At 40.5% G+C, this 22,179-nt stretch overlaps 2 protein-coding genes across 6 annotated transcripts in view; one reads left to right on the top strand and one right to left on the bottom strand.

Moving 5' to 3' along the window:
• The window catches only part of vwa5b1 (von Willebrand factor A domain containing 5B1), a 71,478-nt gene extending 67,036 nt beyond the window's left edge, over positions 1 to 4,442 (bottom strand). Inside the window, exon 1 of the mRNA XM_020504845.2 lies at positions 4,125 to 4,442. The gene's annotated coding sequence lies outside the window, so the exon portion shown is untranslated. The remainder of the gene's footprint in view (positions 1 to 4,124) is intronic.
• A 632-nt stretch (positions 4,443 to 5,074) lies between these two features.
• LOC109908230 (ATP-dependent RNA helicase DDX19B) lies at positions 5,075 to 18,821 on the top strand. Of its 5 annotated transcripts, none has more exons than XM_020506800.2 (12): positions 5,075 to 5,550; positions 5,891 to 5,957; positions 6,064 to 6,108; positions 6,205 to 6,340; positions 7,018 to 7,110; positions 7,377 to 7,503; positions 7,816 to 7,930; positions 8,151 to 8,328; positions 15,872 to 16,109; positions 16,266 to 16,428; positions 16,550 to 16,741; positions 16,848 to 18,821. In XM_020506800.2, exons 1-12 carry the CDS (start codon positions 5,494 to 5,496, stop codon positions 16,907 to 16,909), a joined length of 1,473 nt encoding a protein of 490 aa, XP_020362389.1. In that variant the 5' UTR covers positions 5,075 to 5,493; the 3' UTR covers positions 16,910 to 18,821. The 5 variants fall into 5 exon arrangements, with proteins under 5 accessions (XP_020362389.1, XP_020362391.1, XP_020362388.1 ...); XM_020506802.2 differs by having other exon boundaries at positions 7,401 to 7,503; XM_020506799.2 differs by having other exon boundaries at positions 16,550 to 18,819.
• Positions 18,822 to 22,179: the final 3,358 nt, after the last annotated feature.

Here is a 22,179-nt window from a genome sequence, read left to right on the forward strand (position 1 = left end):
TTTCCTCATGGTACTCACTTGCGTTCCACGGCTCACGAAGACAAGAAGGAATACTCCGGTTGGAACTTTATTGAAGCTATATGTTAAAAACATCCTAATGATTGATTCTGTACTTAGTTTGAAATGTTTCTTTGACCGGTAATATCACTTTTTGAAGTTTTTGTCCGATATAACGCTGACCAGAATTAGCGTTTGGATATGTATACCAAACACTCTAACAAAAGAAGGTATTTGGACATAAATAACCGACATTTTCGAACAAAACAAACATTTATTGTGGACCTGGGATTCCTGGAATGCTTTCTGATGTAGATCATCGAAGGTAAGGGAATATTTATCATGTAATTTCTTGCTTATGTTGACGCCATCTTTGCGGCTGTGGTGTTTTTAAATCGAGCTCCGTCTCAGATTATTGCATGCATTTCTTTTTCCGCAAAGTTTTTTTGAAATCTGACACAGCGGTTGCATTAAGGAGAGGTATATCTATAATTCCATGTGTATAACTGTTTCTGTTGAATGATGTGGCTATGCAAAATCACTTGTTTTTGGAACTGGTAATGTAAACTCAGATTTTTTTTGTTTGATTTTTATCAAACAAAACATGCATGTATTGTGTAACATGAAGTCCAATGAGTGTCATTTGATGAAGATAATTCAAGGTTAGTGATTAATTTTATCTTTATTTCTGGTTTTTATGAAGGCTATATTTTGCTGGAAAATGGCTGTGCTTATTGTTGTTTGGTGGAGACCTAACATAATCGTTTGTAGTGCTTTCAAGCCTATTTGAAATCGGAAACTTTGGTGGGATTAACAACGACAATAGATTTAAAATTGTATAAGACACATGTATGTTTTAGGAATTGTAATTATGAGATTTAATTAATTACAGTTACATGATGAATAATTTTGATCACGTAATACTAATTACAGAGAATCTTTGATAAAAACAAAGTCTTCAATTTAATGATAGTAAAGACACGGCAACATGCAAGGCAAAGGCAGCAAGTGAAGACCTATACATTTTTCAAGGTTATATTCAGGACACAACATTTCAAATTCCCACTATAGAAAAAGCATGACTCATCCATCAAACAGATGATCAACACCAAGGTGGACTGGTCTGGTAGAATATTGCATGAATGAGGGTGCAAGATGAGATTGGGCTGTGAGAAGTGGCCAATGCTTATGGCCGACCTGTATTTTCATGAAAATGTCATCCTACAGTGCATTCAGGAAGTATTCAGACCCCTTGACTTTTTCCACATTGTGTTACATTACAGCCTTGTTCTAAAATTGGTAAGATCCCCCCCCCCCCTCATCAATCTACACAGAATAACCCATAATGACAAAGCAAAAATAGGTTTTCAGACATTTTTGCAAATGTATATAAAAAAAATGGAAATATCAGATTTACATAAATATTCAGACCCTTTACTCAGTACTTTGTTAAAGCACCTTTGGCAGCGATTACAGCTTTGAGTCTTCATTGGGTATGACGCTACAAGCTTGGTACACCTATATTTGGGGAGTTTCTCCCATTCCTTTCTGCAGATCCTCTTAAGCTCTATCCGGCTGGATGGGGAGCGTTGCTGCACAGCTATTTTCAGGTCTCTTCCAGAGATGTTCGATCGGGTTCAAGTCTGGGCCACTCAAAGACAGAGACTTGTCCCGAAGCTACTCCTGTAGGAAGGTGAACCTTCGCTCCAGTCTGAGGTCCTGAGCGCTCTGGAGCAGGCTTTCATCAAGAATCTCTCTGTACTTTTCTCCGTTCATCTTTGCCTTGATCTTGACTAATCTCCCAGTCCCTGCCGCTGAAAAACATCCTCATAGCATGATGCAGCCACTACCATGTTTCACCGTAGGGATGGTGCCAGGTTTCCTTCAGATGTGACGCTAAGCATTCAGGCCAAAGAGTTATCATGGTCTGAGAGTCTTTAGGTGCCTTTTGGCAAACTCCAAGTGAGTTGTCATGTGCCGTTTTTACTGAGAAGTGGCTTCCGTCCGGCCTTGGTCACCTCCCTGACCAAGGCCCTTCTCCCTCAATTGCTCAGTTTGGCCGGATGGCCAGCTCAAGGAGAGTCTTCGTGGTTCCAAACGAAGGATGGAGGCCACTGTGTTCTTGGGGACCTTCAATGCTGCAGAAATGTTTTGGTACTCTTCCCCAGATCTTTACCTTGACACAATCCTGTCTCTGAGCTCTACGGAAAATTCCTTCAACCACATGGCCTGGTTTTTACTCTGACATGCACTGTCAACTGTGGGACCTTGGTTAAGGGCGCTGTACTGCAGCGCCACCTGTGCCACCAGAGACTCTGGGTTCGCGCCCAGGCTCTGTCGTAACCGGCCGCGACCGGGAGGTCCGTGGGGCGACGCACAATTGGCCTAGCGTCGTCCGGGTTAGGGAGGGTTTGGCCGGTAGGGAAATCCTTTTCTCATCGCGCACCAGCGACTCCAGCAGCGGGCCGGGCGCAGTGCGCGCTAACCAAGGTTGCCAGGTGCACTGTGTTTCCTCCAACATATTGGTGCGGCTGGCTTCCGGGTTGGATGGCGCTGTGTTAAGAAGCAACCCTTGGTTGGGTTGTGTATCGGAGGACGCATGACTTTCAACCTTCGTCTCTCCCGAGCCTGTATGGGAGTTGTAGCGATAAAATAGTAGCTACTAAAAACTATTGGATACCACGAAATTGGGGAGAAAAAGGGGTAAAATGTATATATATATAATACTTAATCGATTGTAGAATAAGGCTGTAATTTGATTTGATTTAACTTAACAAAATGTGGAAAAAGTCAAGTTGTCTGAATACTTTCCGAAGGCCTGTATATTGCAACCCAGGTTTTTTTTATTATGTTGTGGTGTCCTGGGTTTCTGTTGTGTTCAGAGAGCCATAGCCTGAGCCTCTAACACAGCCTTTATGCGTGGTGTTATGACGACAGCAAATTTCCATAGAGACTGAGCCGTTGCCTGCCTGCTGATGATACTGGCCAGTGTCTCTCCAAACTAATATGCCAATGTTAGTGGCTGTAAGACTACATACAGTACAATACTTAGAGTGAAAAACTGCTCCTTCAGCCAAATAGTATTTTTGTGAATTATCTTCATGATGGATCTCAAGATCATTGGTCTTCCTGACTCCCTGCCTGGACAAGATTACTGTCTGCTGTCATAATGCATCCACAATTTACAGGATCCATAATTCATTTAAAAAATATATTTTAAGTGTGCCGCCTCCTCATACTAATTAATCAAAAGGGGGTTTTGGCTGGCCCGGCACAGGGTTGTCATTTAGTGAAAAGGAATAGGCCAGACAGATGCACCTACAGTGCTCACTGCGCACACCTGCTCTGCAATCAGTGTCAACAGTGCCACCACGTGTCCTAAGGGACACAAGATGGGAACAAGCAGAGATGCAGACGCAGTGTCTTGTTCCTCTAAAACACAACATCTCTCACATCACAATGCCATTATTCTTCCCTTATTCTAAAAACATTGAACAGCATAACTGGACTGTAAACTGTTTTAGCTGTGACAATACAGAAATGCATTGTGCAATCAGATTATTCAACCTCATTGATTAATAACCTATCATTAATAACTGTGATTAATAACCTAAATCCACTTTAAAAAATAATATAATATATCCAAAAATTAGAAGAGGAACAAAAATGTTGGGGCAAAATCATAAAATGTTCACAATTAAGTTGATTGATATTATGCCCATTTCAATAATGGCAAAATCCTAAAGGTAATCCATTAGTGTTTCTCTCTTAATGGGAGTTTCTTTTTTTCAGTCTGACAGGCTGTGATAATGAGTGTGTCCAAGTGACAGACCCCATGAGACCCTCTCCTTGTCATATGAATTGTCTTGAGCTCTTCAGAAAGGCTCATCCAAACATAGCCTAATATCATCCACATAGTCACCATCCATACAGTACAGTCATGATAACACCACAATAACAGCAGCTTTCCAAGGAAACAGGTCAGAAATAACCATCTGTTGATAATACAGAATGGTTTGTATTGCTGGATTTCATTGCTGGCTGATATAATTGCAAACATATCAATGCCAATATACAATATACATGCACAATATTCAGCAGCAATTACTGAAATAATGAAGTCTTACCTTTTCATTTGTGTAAACTGGGGGTGAGATGATGATTTCTGTCTTTTGGATACCCACTTTTCATGAAATATGTCCTTTTCGCCTCTATTTCTTTTTCATCCCTTTTTTCTTTCCTCTGGAGTATGTGGCAAATGCCAGCTACCAGAGGTGGGTAGAGAAACTATTCATTAATTGTCTCTGGCTTTTCACAGAGGAACTAAACAAAAACAGAGAAGGACAGTGGACACTAGGCAGCAACCTTGTCAGCAATATAGTCAGCACAGCAACATGTGGTTATACAAAGTATATCAGCTAAGTCTCTCCCCCCTCCCTGTGGCTGGAGTTAGGTTTTCACTGACGGGGAGAGAAAGGGAGAGACAGAGACAGACAGAGATACCAGCCCAGCCACAGAGCGAGAAAACTGTGCAACAGATTAGCATTCCGCCCTCCCCTTCCCCTACTACCCCTCCCCTCTGCATTCATAGCATCAGCACCACCCACTCTCCTTCTTCCCTGCAATCGATGACGAGAGACCCCATTCATGCATCGTTTTTGATAGCTGGGGGTTCAGACTAAATGAAATGAAACGCCAGGCGTGGAGAACAAGAAATAGTGGGAGGGGGAACATAAAGCTCGTCTCGCCCCCATCCAGTCCAGTGCTCTGTTTCTGCTTTATTGCAAAGCCTATAATGTTTTAGATTATAATGTGGGTGATATGATTTTGGCTGTCTGCGTTGTGACCACTGTTAATCTGATCCACCTGTTTTTTTGTGTTTTTACTGAGGACGTAACCATGACAATCGATGTAGATCTCTAATGGCATCTTAAAATATATTTGTGAGGGAGGGGTGATGTGGGTGGGGGTTATTGGCTGAAGCTGCATCCGCTACACAATTGAACAATCCCCTCCCCTCAGCCTCATCTCTCCCTCTCTCTTTATGTAGACTGACAGGTCTCTACCTGGCTGGGTCACTCATCAGGACCGCCATCTCTTCTCCTACTCAGATTTTCTGGGACCAGATGACAAATCAAAAAGAAACGGCCAAATTAGCTAGACATTACACATCCTTTATAGCTGTAATAAGTGGACGATTAATAAACAAAACAATAGCCAAACCTGTATCTGATAACAGATTGTATTATTCTAATAGAGCCTGTAGTATTGCACATTTTCAACGAAGGCCTACACAAACTAATGGGGTAAACAAAGTTGATGGGAACTCAGAATACCACTTCCGAGTTCCCATCAGAAAGAGTGCAGCTAGGTGCGCAACAGCGGCAGCTTCTTTTGCTTAGCAGGCAGCAGCATCCCTTTCGACGCACAGCTCAATTTCATAGTTTGTTGTGTAGCTGAAAATTTGTGTACAATAATATACATTAAACGTGAACAATGGCTACTGACTCCTGGGCTCTGGCTGTCGATAAACAGGAATCTACGACTGACTCTGTAAGTTTAAATATTTCGCTAGCTCATTAGCTAGCTGAATTCCCAACCATGCATGACGAAAAGCATCAGACTTTATGCTGCTACCTAGCAAGCTTGCTAGCGCAGCCAACTGTAGCTGAGGCAATTTGTGGCTGAACTGTCAGAGGTTAGCTAGCTAACCATGTGCTGATGGTGTGCTACTGTTAACTGACACAACTTCTAAATGACTGTAGCGGTGTTTGTTATGCCTTTGAAGTTTTTGGCATAATTTGAGTTTCATTGCAGACACGTGCTTGCCAATATTTGATGAGGGGAAACTTAGATATTTGCGTACTAGCAACATGTTTCTTTCTCTTACAAGTTCGGCTCCTTGGTGATAAGATCTCCACCTCGAGGTGGAGGTGATGCTGCACCTAGAAAGGCAAAAGGTAAAATCACTGGTGTCAATAATAAAACTTTGCCCGTGATATCCATGTACTATTGTTTATGACCTTTGTGATAAAATGGGGTGATGAGTTTTTGTTGTTCCTTCAGGTACCACAAAACAAGTGGAGAATGGCACCAAAGTGGAAGAAAAAGGTGTGTGATTTCCCAGGGTTTATTTTAATCTCCCCATCATCATGTCTCCATTCAGTTACTACAACAGGCCATTCACCTGTCACTCTTGCCTTGTAGAGGACAAAGCGGCCCAGTCGTTGTTGAATAAGATGATCCACACCAGCCTTGTGAACACTACCAATCAAGTAGAGGTTCTTCAGAGGGATCCAAAATCTCCTCTTTACTCGGTCAAGACATTTGAAGAGCTGAGACTGTATGTCATCTCAGTGGTCAAATTCACCATTGCTTACTAATTTACAAATGTGTATAGGCCTACCTCACATGAAACCTACACTATAACGTGTATTTTAACCTGAGTTAGGATCTACAACATCACTTTTTTGCAGTATTGTGTGTGGTGTTCAACATGTTTGGTTGACATTTTTTATATGTGGAAACACTTATCTCCCTCACTAGCTTTAAGCACCAGCTGTCAGAGCAGCTCACAGATTACTGCACCTGTACATAGCCCACCTATAATTTAGCCCAAACTCTTACCTCTTCCACTACTTTATTTATTTAGTTCCTTTGCACCCCATTTTTTATTTCTACTTTGTACATTTCTTCCACTGCAAATCTACCATTCCAGTGTTTTACTTGCTATATTGCATTTACTTTGCCACCATGGCCTTTTTTTGCCTTTACCTCCCTTATCTCACCTCATTTGCTCACATCGTATATAGACTTGTTTCTACTGTATTATTGACTGTATGTTTGTTTTACTCCATGTGTAACTCTGTGTCGTTGTATGTGTCGAACTGCTTTGCTTTATCTTGGTCAGGTCGCAATTGTAAATGAGAACTTGTTCTCAACTTGCCTACCTGGTTAAATTTAAATAAAGGTGAAATAAAAATAAATAAATGTGGTCTTTTAAACGTTCTTCCATCTCAGGAAAGATGAGCTGCTAAGAGGAGTGTATGACATGGGTTTCAACAGACCCTCTAAGATCCAGGAGAATGCCCTGCCCATGATGCTGGCAGAGCCGTGAGTACCCATTTCATTTAGCTCAATGCTCCTTGTGATTAAGCTCAATAATAGAGGAAATAGCCTAGATATTTTGCATATTTGAATGGGTTGTGTGTTCTGATATTAAACATTTCATTTTAACCTTCAGTCAGATGTAGTCAAACTAGTTATTAACCATTATCACGTTTATGTATACAGTAATATAGTTGTTTGATTGGATTTTGATGTGAAATTAATGGAATCTACATGATCTACCTTTTAGTCCCCCATTGTTCTCTCTTCAGTGTGTATTATCCCTCTGGTTCCAGACCTCAGAACCTGATTGCCCAATCACAGTCCGGCACAGGTAAAACAGCTGCCTTTGCGCTGGCCATGCTCAGCCATGTTGACCCAGCTAACAAATGGACTCAGGTGAGTTGACATCTCCACCTTCAGCACCGATATATACTGGAGCCATTAGCACTACTCAGGCTATGGTCTTGAACTTAGCTTTAAGAAGCTAGACCTCTGATACAGGTACTCAGAGGTCAGGTAATCAGCAAGTTCAGAAATAGTTTTTATGGGTTTGTTTGTTTTATTAAGAGCGACTGCAGATCAGGGTAGCAGGTAAAATGAAAGTGCCTTGGTATAGAATACTTCCATCACAGTGTGTTGCTTTTTTAGTTGGTTGATTTTATAGATAAAAGCCTCATATTACTGAAACTCCTTATTTTGCCCCCTCAGTGTCTTTGCATTGCCCCAACGTACGAGCTAGCTTTGCAGACTGGTAAAGTCATTGAACAGATGGGGAAATTCTATCCTGAGGTCAAATTGGCATATGCCATTCGTGGCAATAAATGTAAGTGTCAAAACATTCATGCTTTTTTATTCTGAATACAATCTGTAATGTTATGGTGCATAATTTCACTGGGGAAATTGTAATCAATGCCGGTGCTCTCACACAAATGTCATGGCGGAAGCATAACTTTCAATAAGTTGTATTATAAAGTGGATGTTCTGTAAAAGATGCTAATGAGAATCATAATTAACTGTCTTATATGTCTCTGGTTGCTGAGCAGTGGACCGAGGGACGAAGCTTCAGGAGCAAATTGTCATCGGGACACCTGGCACGGTCCTAGACTGGTGCTCCAAACTGAAGATCATCGACCCTAAGAAGATCAGCGTCTTCGTCCTGGACGAGGCTGACGTCATGATTGCCACACAAGGTCACCAGGACCAGAGCATCCGGATCCAAAGGTGAGTTTTCTCACAAGTTGTAAATGTGTACAGTACTCTCATCTAGCATAACCTAAGTCCTACAAGACAAGCTCATCTTGCAGGCCAGTAATTACATGAGTGTTGCTATTAAGTATTGCTCCCGAGTGGCGCAGTGGTCTAAGGCACTGCATCTCAGTGCTAGAGGCATCGCTACAGACCCTGGTTTAATTCCAGGCTGTATCACAACTGGCTGTGATTGGGAGTCCCATAGGGCGGCGCACAATTGGCCCAGCGCGTTAGGGTTTGGTCGGGGTAGCCCGTCACTGTAAATAAGAATTTCTTCTTAACTGACTTGCCTAGTTAAATTAAATAAAACATTAACCTCTTGAATGATAGGGCAACATTTTTATTTCTGCCTAAATAGACATATGCAAATATATTCTTTCATGAGATGTCCATAAACAATAACTGGTAATGTTGTATAGTTTTAGAAAGTTTGGGAACTTACCTTTCTGGTAAAAATAGTTAAATTGTTGAGGTGTACTCACTTTTGGGGACACTACCTCAAGTACTTAGTACAAATATTAGGAAAATATGAAAAATAAAAATGTTCTATTCAACAAAAGTGGGGCAATAGGGCTTGAAATCATACTTTCTAAATAAAGTACTAAACAACTTACTATAGATTTCACCTTTCTTATAACTCATATAAATATGATCATACTTAGTGACAGTACAATATTGGCACTATTTTACATAACTGACGAGAATTCTAAATGTCAGCTGAGCGGTGCAGAGACGCCATTCAAATTTGTGCAGACTCGTTACAACTTCAGCTTGTCTGTGACCTATAGAAAGTGGTCTTGTTTAAATTCTATGACATGATTTGGTATTTTTTTTTCATGTTGAGAGCTCAATCCGTCGGAGAATATCACAGCGAGATAGAAGTTCTATTGTATCCGCTAGTCTCCCACTTCATATGTGCTATTGCAAGCATAGCTGTGAGTTTCACAGACACAGGAAATTGTTCCTTTGCCTGGATAGGCCAGAAAATGTGATGTGTCACTCCCTATAAATGTAGGGTCTGAAACCTGAGTCTTCAAGTCATCTGTATGAGAGTGGTAGCAGAGAGCAGACCAGTCGGAACCAGTTCAGAACCACTCAAAGTCCACCATATAGGGGACTTAACATCTTTGTTTACAAACACGTGTAAAAGGGCTCTTAAAGACATAGTAGTCACCGAAGTTCCAGATCACGTATTTTTTAAATGTCCTGCTTTGGCTGGATGTGTCAATGTGTACATACTTAATCTATAAGCAGAAATATTGTCTTACTCAATTAGCTGCAAAATCCCTAGTTTGAAAGCGACTGTTTTTCTGGAAGCTGTACTGCACATTTTTCCAACATTTTGCCCCATGTCGGTCAGCCCACTAGCAATTAAAGTTCAACCAAAGAGCTTCAGCCCCTCGCCATTTGAGTGACAGCTAGGAAAATGCACCCACAGTAGAACGAGAGGGAGAGCAACGATGTGGTGCACATACTGTATCTGCACATGTGTGACCTAGTAAGCAATTTTCGGGGTCCACTTTTATCTTGTGAGCACTACTTTCAGAACTACGATCTGAAAAGTATACAAAAGTACTGGAGCATCGGCTTCCGGTGACGCAAATTAGGAAATGGTTGCCTAGTTTTTCGTACTGCATATCAGTTGGGTATTTCCCCACCTAAATTCAAGTATTTACTCTGAGCATTGTAATAACTTAAACAAAATGGAAAGGGGGAAAATAGGAAAAGGTTGCGGAGCTACAACAACAGCCCGTAACAAGACAGCAGAAGATATAATCGTCGATGAACCCGAGATGGCTAATGCTAGCGCAAATAAGATAGCAGCAGCAAAGGAACCCTCATTTCGTGAGGTGATAAAGGAGGAATTGCGCGAGGCGCTCACAGGCTTACGAGAGGAACTTCGAGAAGATGTAAGAAAATAACTCAATGAGTTCAAGAAGGACATTAACCAGAAACTTGAAGAAAACAAAGAAGAACTTCACAGCATATTTACAAGAATGGGGGATGGAGAACAGCACATTGGGGAAATGGACACATGGAACTCCACAGTCAAGGAAATACTTGAAGTCACTGAAAAGCCAACACGCACTACAGGCAAAAGTGACAGAACTCTAAGGTTTCTCGCGTTGAAACAACATTAGACTTTATAACGTAGTAGAGGGCACCGAAATTCGTTGAGGGTCTATTCAAAGACATACTTGAAGATGACACTGTGTGCTCTCTCACAATTGAGAGAGCACACAGAGCTCTGGCCCCAAAACACCCCAGTGGTGCCCCACCAACATCCAGAGTAGTATGGTTCCTAAAATTCTCAGTCAAATAGAAAGTCTTACACGCAACCTTAAAAAAGCCTGTTAACTTCCAAGGCCAACGAGTGTTCTTTGATCATGACTATGCGGGAGAGATACTGAAAAGGAAAGAATACACCCCCATTAAGAAAGCATTTAAAGAGAAGGGTATTCGCTTCCAAACACCATTCCTGTCAAAAATTTGGTTATTTCTAGAAAATGGCCTGGTTACATACGAGCATGCGGCTGAGGACCTGAAGTCGAGGGGCATTCCAGTGGAGTATACCGCCAGGAGAAAGGCAACATCACCGGCGGAAAGACTCAAGCAGGCTCTCCCATGGATCGTTGTTGACAAAGAGGGAAACCACCTCGGCGAGAGGACGTTCACATCCGAGAGAGACTCGGGCATTTCCAACGGGAAGATGGAAGACACTGAATCGGATTTAACGGAATTAATAGTTACCGTGAGCTTTCAAGACGTTGAATTGTTACGTTGACATTGCAATAGGTAAAATATCTCCCCTATTTTCCCCCAATGCTGAACAAGGGTGAGTATCCAAAAGTATGTTTTATTTATTTTAATTTTATTTCACCTTTATTTAACCAGGTAGGCTAGTTGAGAACAAGTTCTCATTTGCAACTGCGACCTGGCCAAGATAAAGCATAGCAGTGTGAGCATACAACAAAGAGTTACACATGGAGTAAACAATGAACAAGTCAATAACACAGTAGAAAACGAAGGAGGGGTCTATATACAATGTGTGCAAAAGGCATGAGGAGGTAGGCAAATAATTACAATTTTGCAGATTAACACTGGAGTGATAAAAGATCAGATGGTCATGTACAGGTAGAGATATTGGTGTGCAGAAGAGCAGAAAAGTAAATAAATAAAAACAGTATGGGGATGAGGTAGGTGAAAAGGGTGGGCTATTTACCAATAGACTATGTACAGCTGCAGCGATCGGTTAGCTGCTCAGATAGCTGATGTTTGAAGTTGGTGAGGGAGATAAAAGTTCTTTATGAACACACTAAGTAGCGTCACATTAATAACATATATATTAGCTAACGATTGACAACGGGGCGACAGAAGGGCATATCAAGGGGAGGATTCATGACATGCACGCATGACCGATATAGTTTTCACTTGTAATTAACCGATGTGTATAAGCGACGGAATAGGCGCCCTTATTATTTTCGGTTCCAACAGGTCTTGCTTGTGACTACGTCACGCATTTTCAAATCTGAGCGAGGGGTCCCTCCTGCGGACAGGTTCATCCCCTCAAACCCCAGAGGCAAGAGACAGTCCTCTGACATGGGAGTCCAAATACCAAATTATTTTCCCACTTTGGTTTACTTTATTATTATTGTTGATTTTTCGTTCATTTTTAGGCTCATGATAAGCTGGCAGATATGGTGCAGTTTTTTTATTTATTTATATCGATGCATCATTGAGAATTTAAGGTCATAAGTCTCAATGTAAATAGACTGGGGAAATGGACTCAGAAATAAAAGACGAGGGTAGATTTATACTTGTTAAATGTAAACTGGATAACAAGGAAGTTACATTAAATAATGTATACGCACCCCCAGGGAGTGACATGGTCTTCTACAGGAAGGTGTTTGATTTAATTGCCACAGAAACCTCTGGCACTCTTATGTGGAGGGGATTTTAACACCATTTTAAACTCAATTGGACAGCACAAATAAAAATAGGAAAATTAGTCTAGTTGCTAAAAAGATCAATAGGATATTGCTGGATCTAGGACTGCTCGATGTATGGCGTGACACCCACAAGACCGATAAGGAATATACTTTTTACTCAGCCTGCCACACTGAATACTCCAGGTTAGACTACTTTTTCATGTACAGTGCAGATAGACACAGGCTTAAGGATTGTTGGATCAGGCAGAGCGACTTATCAGATCATAATGGAGTTTACCTAACTCTACACCAAGATAGCAAACCAAGAAATACTATATGGAGACTTAATAGAAGCATGCTGAATGATCCAGTATTCAAGGAATCAATAAAGACAGAATTGAACATTATCTGGAGAATAATGATAACGGGGAAGTATCTCCTGCTACATTGTGGGATGCAGCTAAGGCGGTTATTAGAGGAAAGATCATCTCTCAAGAAAAAGATTAAAGCACAGAAACTGCTGAAATTACAGGAAACCCTAAGAAACTTAGAACGATCTCATAGTCAATACAAGACCCTCTTATATTACGAGAGAATCAAAAGGTAAAACAGGAAATTGACCAGATTTATAGAGAAGAAGTAAAGAAAAAGCTCAGGTTCCTGAAACAACAATATTATGAAGCAGGCTCAAAGGCAACCAAATTACTAGCCTGGAGACTCAGGAAACAAGCACAGAATACCATTTTCAAAATAAAAGACCCCAAAACAAAGATGATCACATGCAAATTAGATGAAATACAGAATGCATTTGAATCATATTACACATCTGTACAAGCAACCAGAGACAATAGAGTACTTTTTGAACTCACTTGATCTCCCCTCAATTGGGACAGAGCAAAATGATAGACTAACTTTAGAAATATCCACAGAAGAAATTAATAAAGCAATATCTCAACTAAAAGTAAACAAGTGTCCAGGCACTGATGGCTTCCCTTCAGAATGTTTCAAGACCTTCAGAGAACAACTAACACCTCTACTTAAGGCCTGTTTTAACTGGACTCTGCGGGAGGAGGGTCTCCCACCGTCATGGAGAGAGGCCATCATATCTGTAATCCCAAAAGAGGGTAAAGATGAGAAGGAATGGAGTTCATATAGACCTATCGCAATTCTTAACACGGATTATAAACTATAAGCATCAATAATAGCCAAAAGAATGGAGAACATAATCCCAGAATTGATTGATGGAGATCAAACTGGTTTCATACAAAATAGGCAGACCGAGGACAATATAAGGAGAACACTACATGTCATGGACCACATTACTTAGAATAAGACAAGTGCAACATTAATCAGTCTAAATGCAGAAAAAGCACTTGATTCAGTGGGATGGGATGATCTATTCCAAGTTATGGAAAGATTTGGTTTCAACAAAGTGGTACAGTGCATCAAAACACTGTATTCATGTCCGACCGCTAGAATAAAGATAAATGGAAATTTGTCACGAACGATAAAATTAGGGTGAGGGGCAAGACCAGGCTGTAATCTTTCACCCACGCTCTTCTCCTTGTACCTCAAACCATTAGCACAGGCAATAAGACAGGACCCAACTTTAGAGGGAATAACAAGAGACAGTGAACATAAGATATGTATGTATGCTGATGATGTTCTGTTATTCCTTAAAGACCCAGGCTCAAGTGTACCTAGATTGATGGATGTTTTACAAACATTTGGAACATATTCAGGGTATGTGCTTAACGTACACAAGACCCAAGCCCTAGTATATAATTATAGCCCTCAGGAAGAGCTGAAGAGTAGGTATAACTTACACTGGACCTCTTCATCCATTAAATATCTTGGAGTATATCTACCAAAAGATACACCCAAACTTTGTTGCATGAATTATGATCACAACAAGAAAATAAATGGTGACCTAGACAGGTGGAATTCACTTCCCTTAGATCTTAGTAGTAGAATTGAAACAATCAAAATGAACATCCTGCCGAGGTTACTGTATTCGTTCCAATTATAGAAATCCCACCTAATCATAGAAATCCCACCTAAAGTTTAGTGAATGGAATAAACAGATAAAAAAAGGTTTAGTACTGGAACGGTAAGAGACCAACAATTAGATATACAACATTACAATTATCAAACAACTGTGGGGGTGTGGCCTTACCAAACCTAAAATATTATTATGTGTCAGCCTAATTGAGACCTCTGGTGTGTTGGTGCAATCCAGAATACGAATCCAAATGGAAAGACATTGAGACTACTTTGACAGAGATACCCATACAGTCAGTTTTGGGAAATAAGGGCATGGTAATAGAAATATACAGTAGACAAAATCAGTGGATTAATTTCTCTCTGAAGACATGGTTTAGGGTAGTTAAGCAAAATAATTTAGAGAGATCAAACTGCTGAGTTGGCCCGCATACGACCCCAGCTTCATCCCTGCAACTCAGGACAGCAGATTTAAACAATGGACACAGAAAGGCATCACATCATTCAGTACAATTATAAGGAATGGGGACCTAGGTAACTTCCAGGACCTAAGTAAAAAACATGGCTTGGATAAACAAGCAAAAAACAAACATGTTTACAGATACCTACAAGTTCAACACTATTTCTTAAGGGAGATAAAAGTGACTGACCCTCGAGCACCTCAAAGTATTCACTAACGCATACAACTTGGGGTAACAAAATGACTATTTCAAATCTCTACTTGGGCATTCAATCCTCAAAGAAACATTCTATAAACTATATTAAAAAGAAATGGGAGGAGGAACTTAACATTGAACTGATGAAACATGGTTGAACATATTAGAAACTCAAGGTCATGGAGAGAATTCTGTTGGAAGAATGTTATACGTTTCTTCATAACACCTAAACTGAAATCAAAACAGACTGGCTCCCTACATCCTTGTTGGAGAGAATGCGGTCTATTGAGGGTGGATCAATCTCATGTCTTTTGGACTTGCCCCGCAATCAAAACTTACTGGATCTAACATTGGAAAAATAATGGGATTTGACATAGAACAAACATTAATTTCTTTGCACTTGGGTGAAATACCTTAAATAGAGAAAAGTACCTCTTGAAGGTCCTACTTGCCAGTAAAAAGGCTGTCACTAGGAAATGGCTACAAAAAGACCCTCCCAGTGACACAATGGATAGACATTGTAAAAGAAATACACCATATGGAGCCGTATGACCTTTGCTTTAAGAACACAAGAGGAGAGAGGTCAGGAATACTGGGAAAAATGGGTTTCGTACTTGAAAAAGTTCAATGTATGTCAATGTAACTAATATGATGAAGGTGCACTAACTGCCAGATCTTTTTTGTTCTTTATTTGTACTTTCTTTGTGTTCCTACAATAAAAACAAAGTATTAAAAAAAAGTACTGGTGCATCTCATTAGCTAGTTACCTTAGCTTCTTCCGCTGGTTATCTTGAGGACTTTTCCTGTTGTGATGTATTTTTCTGATGCTAATAAACTGTGTTCTTAACTAACTGATGACGGCTAATACTAAGCATGTATTCATTATCCACCTGGAGAAACTCTGACTTTTCCCTCCCCCACCCCACGCAGAATGTTGCCAAATGAATGTCAGATGCTGCTGTTTTCGGCCACGTTTGAGGACTCGGTCTGGAAGTTTGCCGAGAGAGTTGTGCCAGACCCCAACATCATCAAGTTGAAACGTGAAGAGGAGACTCTGGACACCATCAAGCAGTATTACGTGCTCTGCAATGATAAGGACGAGAAGTTCACAGCCCTCTGTAATATCTACGGAGCCATCACCATCGCCCAGGCTATGATCTTCTGTCACGTGAGTCTGTCCTCCTTCTCAACGTATCATAGGAATTACATTTCTGGGGGATTTGGGTTGATATGGTACATAAACTAGCCTAATATAGTAAAGAAATAAAGGTGTTTGTATGGTACATAAAGTAACAGAAATAATCAATGGTCTTTGCCTTTGTAGACCCGAAGGACAGCTGGCTGGCTGTCTGCTGAGCTGACCAAAGAGGGCCATGTGGTGGCACTGCTGAGTGGGGAGATGACTGTTGAGCAGAGAGCGGCCATCATTGAACGCTTCAGGGAGGGCAAAGAGAAAGTCCTAGTGACCACCAACGTATGCTCCAGAGGTGAATATCAAGAAAATTAAAGCATGATAAATGTAGCCAATTGTATTTATGTAGGATGATGATTGTGTTTCGCTTTGACATGGAACATTTTAGATTATAACATGCTTTTCTTTTTCAATAGGCATTGATGTTGAGCAAGTTTCCGTGGTGATCAACTTTGACCTGCCCATAGACAAAGACGGAAACGCTGACAACGAGACATACCTTCACCGGATTGGCCGAACAGGACGTTTCGGCAAGAGGGGGCTTGCCGTCAATATGATTGACAGCAAACACAGCATGAACATTCTCAACCAAATCGAGGAGCATTTCAGTACATTTCTGTCTCTATACCAATTAATTACAACATTGTACATATTGATCTATATAATAGTGTTCTCATTAGTAACCTAACCTTTCGTCTCGTTTTTTCCCCACAGATAAGAAGATAAACAAACTTGACACTGACGATCTGGATGAAATCGAGAAAATCAGCAACTGAAGAGGATGCTATCCTTTTATAAATCATAATTGAATGCATCTAATATTTATGCAGGTGGGACTGTTGCCTCACATTAATAATATTATTACACAGATTATACACTTAAGGTTAGCTAGCGAGCCAGCCAGCTAATGTTCGCTAGCTAGCTAACAGTAAACTTGAACTTGAAATGAAAACAACTTTCTGACAAAATTAGAAATAATTATATCTGAAAATATAACTAGCTAGACTCTCTTACCCATATACATGGATGGACGCTTCTCCCTCTCTGTCACGGATGCCATGGTTGCCTTAGTTTTAAGATGTAATCCGGAGACAGGTGTTTTACACAACAGCCTTCTGTGTATTCTCGTTTATACTCCATCTTCATATTTGCAATCATACGCCAGAATTTTCTCCATCTCCTTAGCGATCAGACTCTAATTTTACTGATTTCAAAACTCGACCCTCCAGAAAGTGGAAAGCAACTCAATGCAGTTCTACTATGAGATAACTATCAAAAAAAGCTGGCAGACCAATACGAACTCATCTCTTTGCATGTCCAGCCCATCCGTTATCTCAGCCAATCATGTCTAGCGGGAAGGTTCCTGTCTTTTTCTGTGGCTAAACCAACTAGGCTCGTAATTTTAACAATATTATTTGTATACACAGATGGCATACAAGTTTTATCAAGGCACATGAAAGTTCACATGTTCCAGAAGGCATTTTGATAATAATAACAAAAACAATAGTTTACATTCAAATGGCTCTCCTGTGAAGTGGTGACCCGCGACATATGCCTAGTTTATATGCCTAGTTTCTTGAAATGAGTCACATTTATGCTTTTGGACTTAAGTCACTTTAAGGATTTATTTGAATATTTACATGAAATGACAGTATGTTAGCCATGCCTTAATAATATGCAAAACATTTAGATTGCATAGATTCTGCTATTTGAAACTATTAGGATTACAGTTGGTTTTCATTTGCTATACTTTTTATCGAGTGGTTACACTAAACTAATATTTTACCCTCTTGATCGGGTGCTCTCCTCAGAGGAATGCATAGGTGTACGCATTGGCCATATGGTTGTTTGCAGCATTATTCAGTATATTGAATAAAACGGAGAACACTTTGCAAAAGTTAGACTAATGGGGGAAGTTTGCTGTGCTGATTTGTCTTAAAACCCCTTATTTTATAGAATCATAAGAGTGGAAAGGTAATGTGATTTGAAGTTGAGCAAATGAGAAGTACTATACTAACTAAACTGGAGAAATGTCCCTTCCTTATTAATGAGAAGGAACTCATTATCAATCTAGTCTAGACTAACAATCCTTGAGAGATTTACAGCATTTCAGTATTGCAACACTAAATACATTCTTGATAGTTTGGATACACGTGTGTTTCATGGTAATCCTAAGATTCCATTGTAATATTACTCTGAGTATTAGAGCGGTTGCACCATCTTTTATTTAAAGTTTTCCCAATAGGGCTCTGCAAATCTCTGATGGGAGTTTGTTTCGGTGAACAAAACTTGTTTCCAGTCACATTCAATTAGTTTGAAACTAACATGAAGGTTTGAGTCAGAATTGATTGGTTAATATTTTCCTTAAACTATTGGTATGCTTATTCTGTAAACTGACAAAAATTGGGCACTTTTACCAAGTAAAATAAGATTGTATGGAATGTACCTAAATGGTTAGGAATATATTTATTTAGAGAGAAAATCTTTATTGAGCAAAACACCATTTAATAATGTTTTTTGTACCTTAGTGAATGTTATTTATATTTGGACTGTGCTTGAACTAATCTTGTTAAGTGTTTAGAGTGTTTACCTTGGCTATGGAAGCAATACATAGCCTCTGCTGAATCTATTCTCTAATACTTGTCTGCACTTTTTGGTTATGTTGTAATAAAGATTACCTTCCTAATGTCTGTCTGGTAATTGAGGTTTGTTTCCCCTTGTAATATACATGGTTGATTGAAAATGCAAAACATACCTTGCCAGACCCGATCGAGCCAAAGGTTCTTTACAAATTGCCATTGAACAATGGAAACAAGCACTATTTTAGTAATAAAATAAAATAAATACTATAAGTATTAGTCAAAAGTTGAGACACCTACTCATTCAAGGTTAAAAAAAAACTTAAATAACACATGGAATCATGTAGTAACCAAAAAAAGAGTAAAACAAAATATATTTTATATTCTTCCTTTGCCTTGATGACAGCTTTGCACACACTCAACCATCTTCACCTGGAATTCTTTTCCAACCGTCTTGAAGGAATTCCCACATGCTGAGCACTTGTTGGCTGCTTTTCCTTCACTCTACGGTCCAACTCATCCCAAACCATCTCAATTGGGTTGAAGTCATCTGATGCAGCACTCCATCACTCTCCTTGGTCAAATAGCCCTTACACAGCCTGGAGGTGTGTTTTGGGTCATTGTCCTGTTGAAAAACAAATTATAGTCCCACTAAGTGCAAACCAGATGGGATGGTGTATTGCTGCAGAATACTGGTAGCCATGCTGGTTAAGTGTGCCTTGAATTCTAAATAACTAAATCACTGACCGTGTCACCAGCAAAGCACCCAACACCATCACACCACCTCCATGCTTCACGGTGGGAACCACACATGCGGAGGAGATGCCAAGATGCCACAAAGTCATCCGTTCACTTACTCTGCGTCTCACAAAGTCGGTGGTTGGAACCAAAAATCTCAGATTGGACTCCGCCGGTCTAATGTCCAGTGCTCGTGTTTCTTGGCCCAAGCAAGTCTCTTCTTATTATTGGTTTCCTTTAGTAGTGGTTTCTTTGCAGAAATTGGACCATGGCCTGATTCACGCAGTCTCCTCTGAACAGTTGATGTTGAGATGTGTGTGTTACTTGAACTGTGTGAAACATTTATTTGGGCTGTTAGAAGCTGGTAACTCTATTGAACTTATCCTCTGCAGCAGAGGTAATTCTGGGTCCTCCTTTCCTGTGGCGGTCCTCATGAGAGCCAGTTTCATCATAGTGCTTGATGTTTTTTGCAACTGCACTTGAAGAAATGTTCCAGATTGACTGACTGACCTTCATGTTAAGTAATGATGGACTGTCATTTCTCTTTGTTTTATGAGCTGTTCTTGCCATAATATAGACTTGGCCTTTTACCAAATGGGGCTATCTTCTGTGTACGACCCCTTCCTTGTAACAACACAACTGATTGGCTCAAAAGCATTAAGATGGAAAGAATTCCACAAATTAACTTTTAACAAGGCACACCTGTTAATTGAAACGCTGCCTCATGTAGTTGGTTGAGAGAATGCCAAGAGTGTGCAAAGCTGTCATCAAAGTAAAGGGTGGCTACTTTGAAGACTCAAATATATTTTGATTTAACACTTTGGTTACTACGTTATTTCATAGTTTTGATGTCTTCACTATTATTCTACAATGTAGAAAATAGTGAAAAAGCCTGGAATGAGTAGGTGTCCAAACTTTTGACTGGTACTATCTATCTGTATATACATATATATATATATATATAGTATACAAAACACCTGCCCTTTCCATGACTGACCAGGTGAAAGCTATGATCCCTTATTGATGTCACTTGATAAATCAACTTCAATCAATTTAGATGAAAGGAAGGAGAGGATAAAGAATGATTTGTCAGCCTTGAGACATGAATTATGTACAGTATGTGTGCCATTCAGAGCGTGCATGTGCAAGACAAAAAATATAAGTGCCTTTGAACAGGGTATTGAAGTAGGTACCAGACGCACCGTTTTGTGTCAAGAAGTGCAATGCTGCTGGGTTTTTCACACTCAGTTTCCTGTGTGTATCAAGAATGTCCCACTACCGAAAGGTCATCCAGCCAACTTCAAAACTATGGGAAGCATTGGAGTCAACATAGGACAGTATCCCTGTGGAACACTTTCGAACACCTTGTAGACGAATTAAGGCTGTTCTGGGAGGGTCCTAATGTTTGGTATACTCAGTGTATATTTTTCGGAAAAAACAGTCGTTTGTTATTCTGTCTTTCATCTGAGCTTAGGCTGAGTTCATATCCTCCTTAAAGATGCACAGTACTGATCTATTCAAGATGCCATGTTCAGGTCCTTGAATGTACAGCGAAGGAGTCAATCTACACCGGTCTCGATGTAACCATCCAGGTACATAAATCAGTTCTACCAAATTTCTATCAACATATTAAATGTGCAACCAGAGGGAAAAAAATTCTAGATCACCTGTAGCTCTCCCTCGCCCTCCATTTAGTAAATCCGACCACAACTCTATTCTACTGATTCCTGCTTACGAGCAAAAATTAAGCAGGAAGCACCAGTGACTTGGTCTATAAAAAAGTGGTCAGATAAAGCAGATGCTAAACTACAGGACTGTTTTGCTATCACAGACTGGAACATGTTCCGGGATTCTTCAGATTGTATTGAGGAGTACACCACATCAGTCACTGGTTTTATCAATAAGTGCATCGAGGACGTCGTCCCCACAGTGACTGTACGTACATACCCCAACCAGAAGCCATGGATTACAGGCAACATTCACACTGAGCTAAAGGGTAGAGCTGATGCTTTCAAGGTGCGGGACACTAACCTGGAAGCTTGCAAGAAATCCTGCTATGCCCTGCGACGAACCATCAAACAGGCAAAGCGTCAATACAGGGCTAAGATTGAATCATACTACACCGGCTCTGACGCTCGTCTTATGTGGCAGGGCCTGCAAACTATTACAGACTACAAAGGGAAGCACAGCTGCGAGCTGCCCAGTGACACAAGCCTACCAGACGAGCTAAATCACTTCTATGCTCGCTTCGAGGCAAGCAACACTGAGGCATGCATGAGAGCAACAGCTGTTCTGTACAACTGTGTGATCACGCTCTCTGTAGCCGATGTGAGTAAGACCTTTAAACAGGTCAACATACACAAGGCTGCGGGGCAAGACGGATTACCAGGACGTGTGCTTCCGGGCATGTGCTGACCAACTGGCAGGTGTCAACTGGCAGGTGACTTTTTAACATGTCCCTGATTGAGTCTGTAATACCAACATGTTTCAAGCAGACCACAATAGTGCCTGTGCCCAATAACACAAAGGCAACCTGCCTAAATGACTACAGACCCGTAGCACTCACGCCCATAGCCATGAAGTGCTTTGAAAGGTTGGTAATGGCTCACATCAACACCATTATCCCAGAAACCCTAGACCCACCCCAATTTGCATACCGCCCAAACAGATCCACAGATGATGCAATCTCTATTGCACTCTACACTGCCCTTTCCCGACTGGACAAAAGA

This window comes from Oncorhynchus kisutch, linkage group LG17 (genome assembly GCF_002021735.2).
Source record: "Oncorhynchus kisutch isolate 150728-3 linkage group LG17, Okis_V2, whole genome shotgun sequence".
In the NCBI taxonomy this organism is placed as follows: Eukaryota; Metazoa; Chordata; class Actinopteri; order Salmoniformes; family Salmonidae; genus Oncorhynchus; species Oncorhynchus kisutch.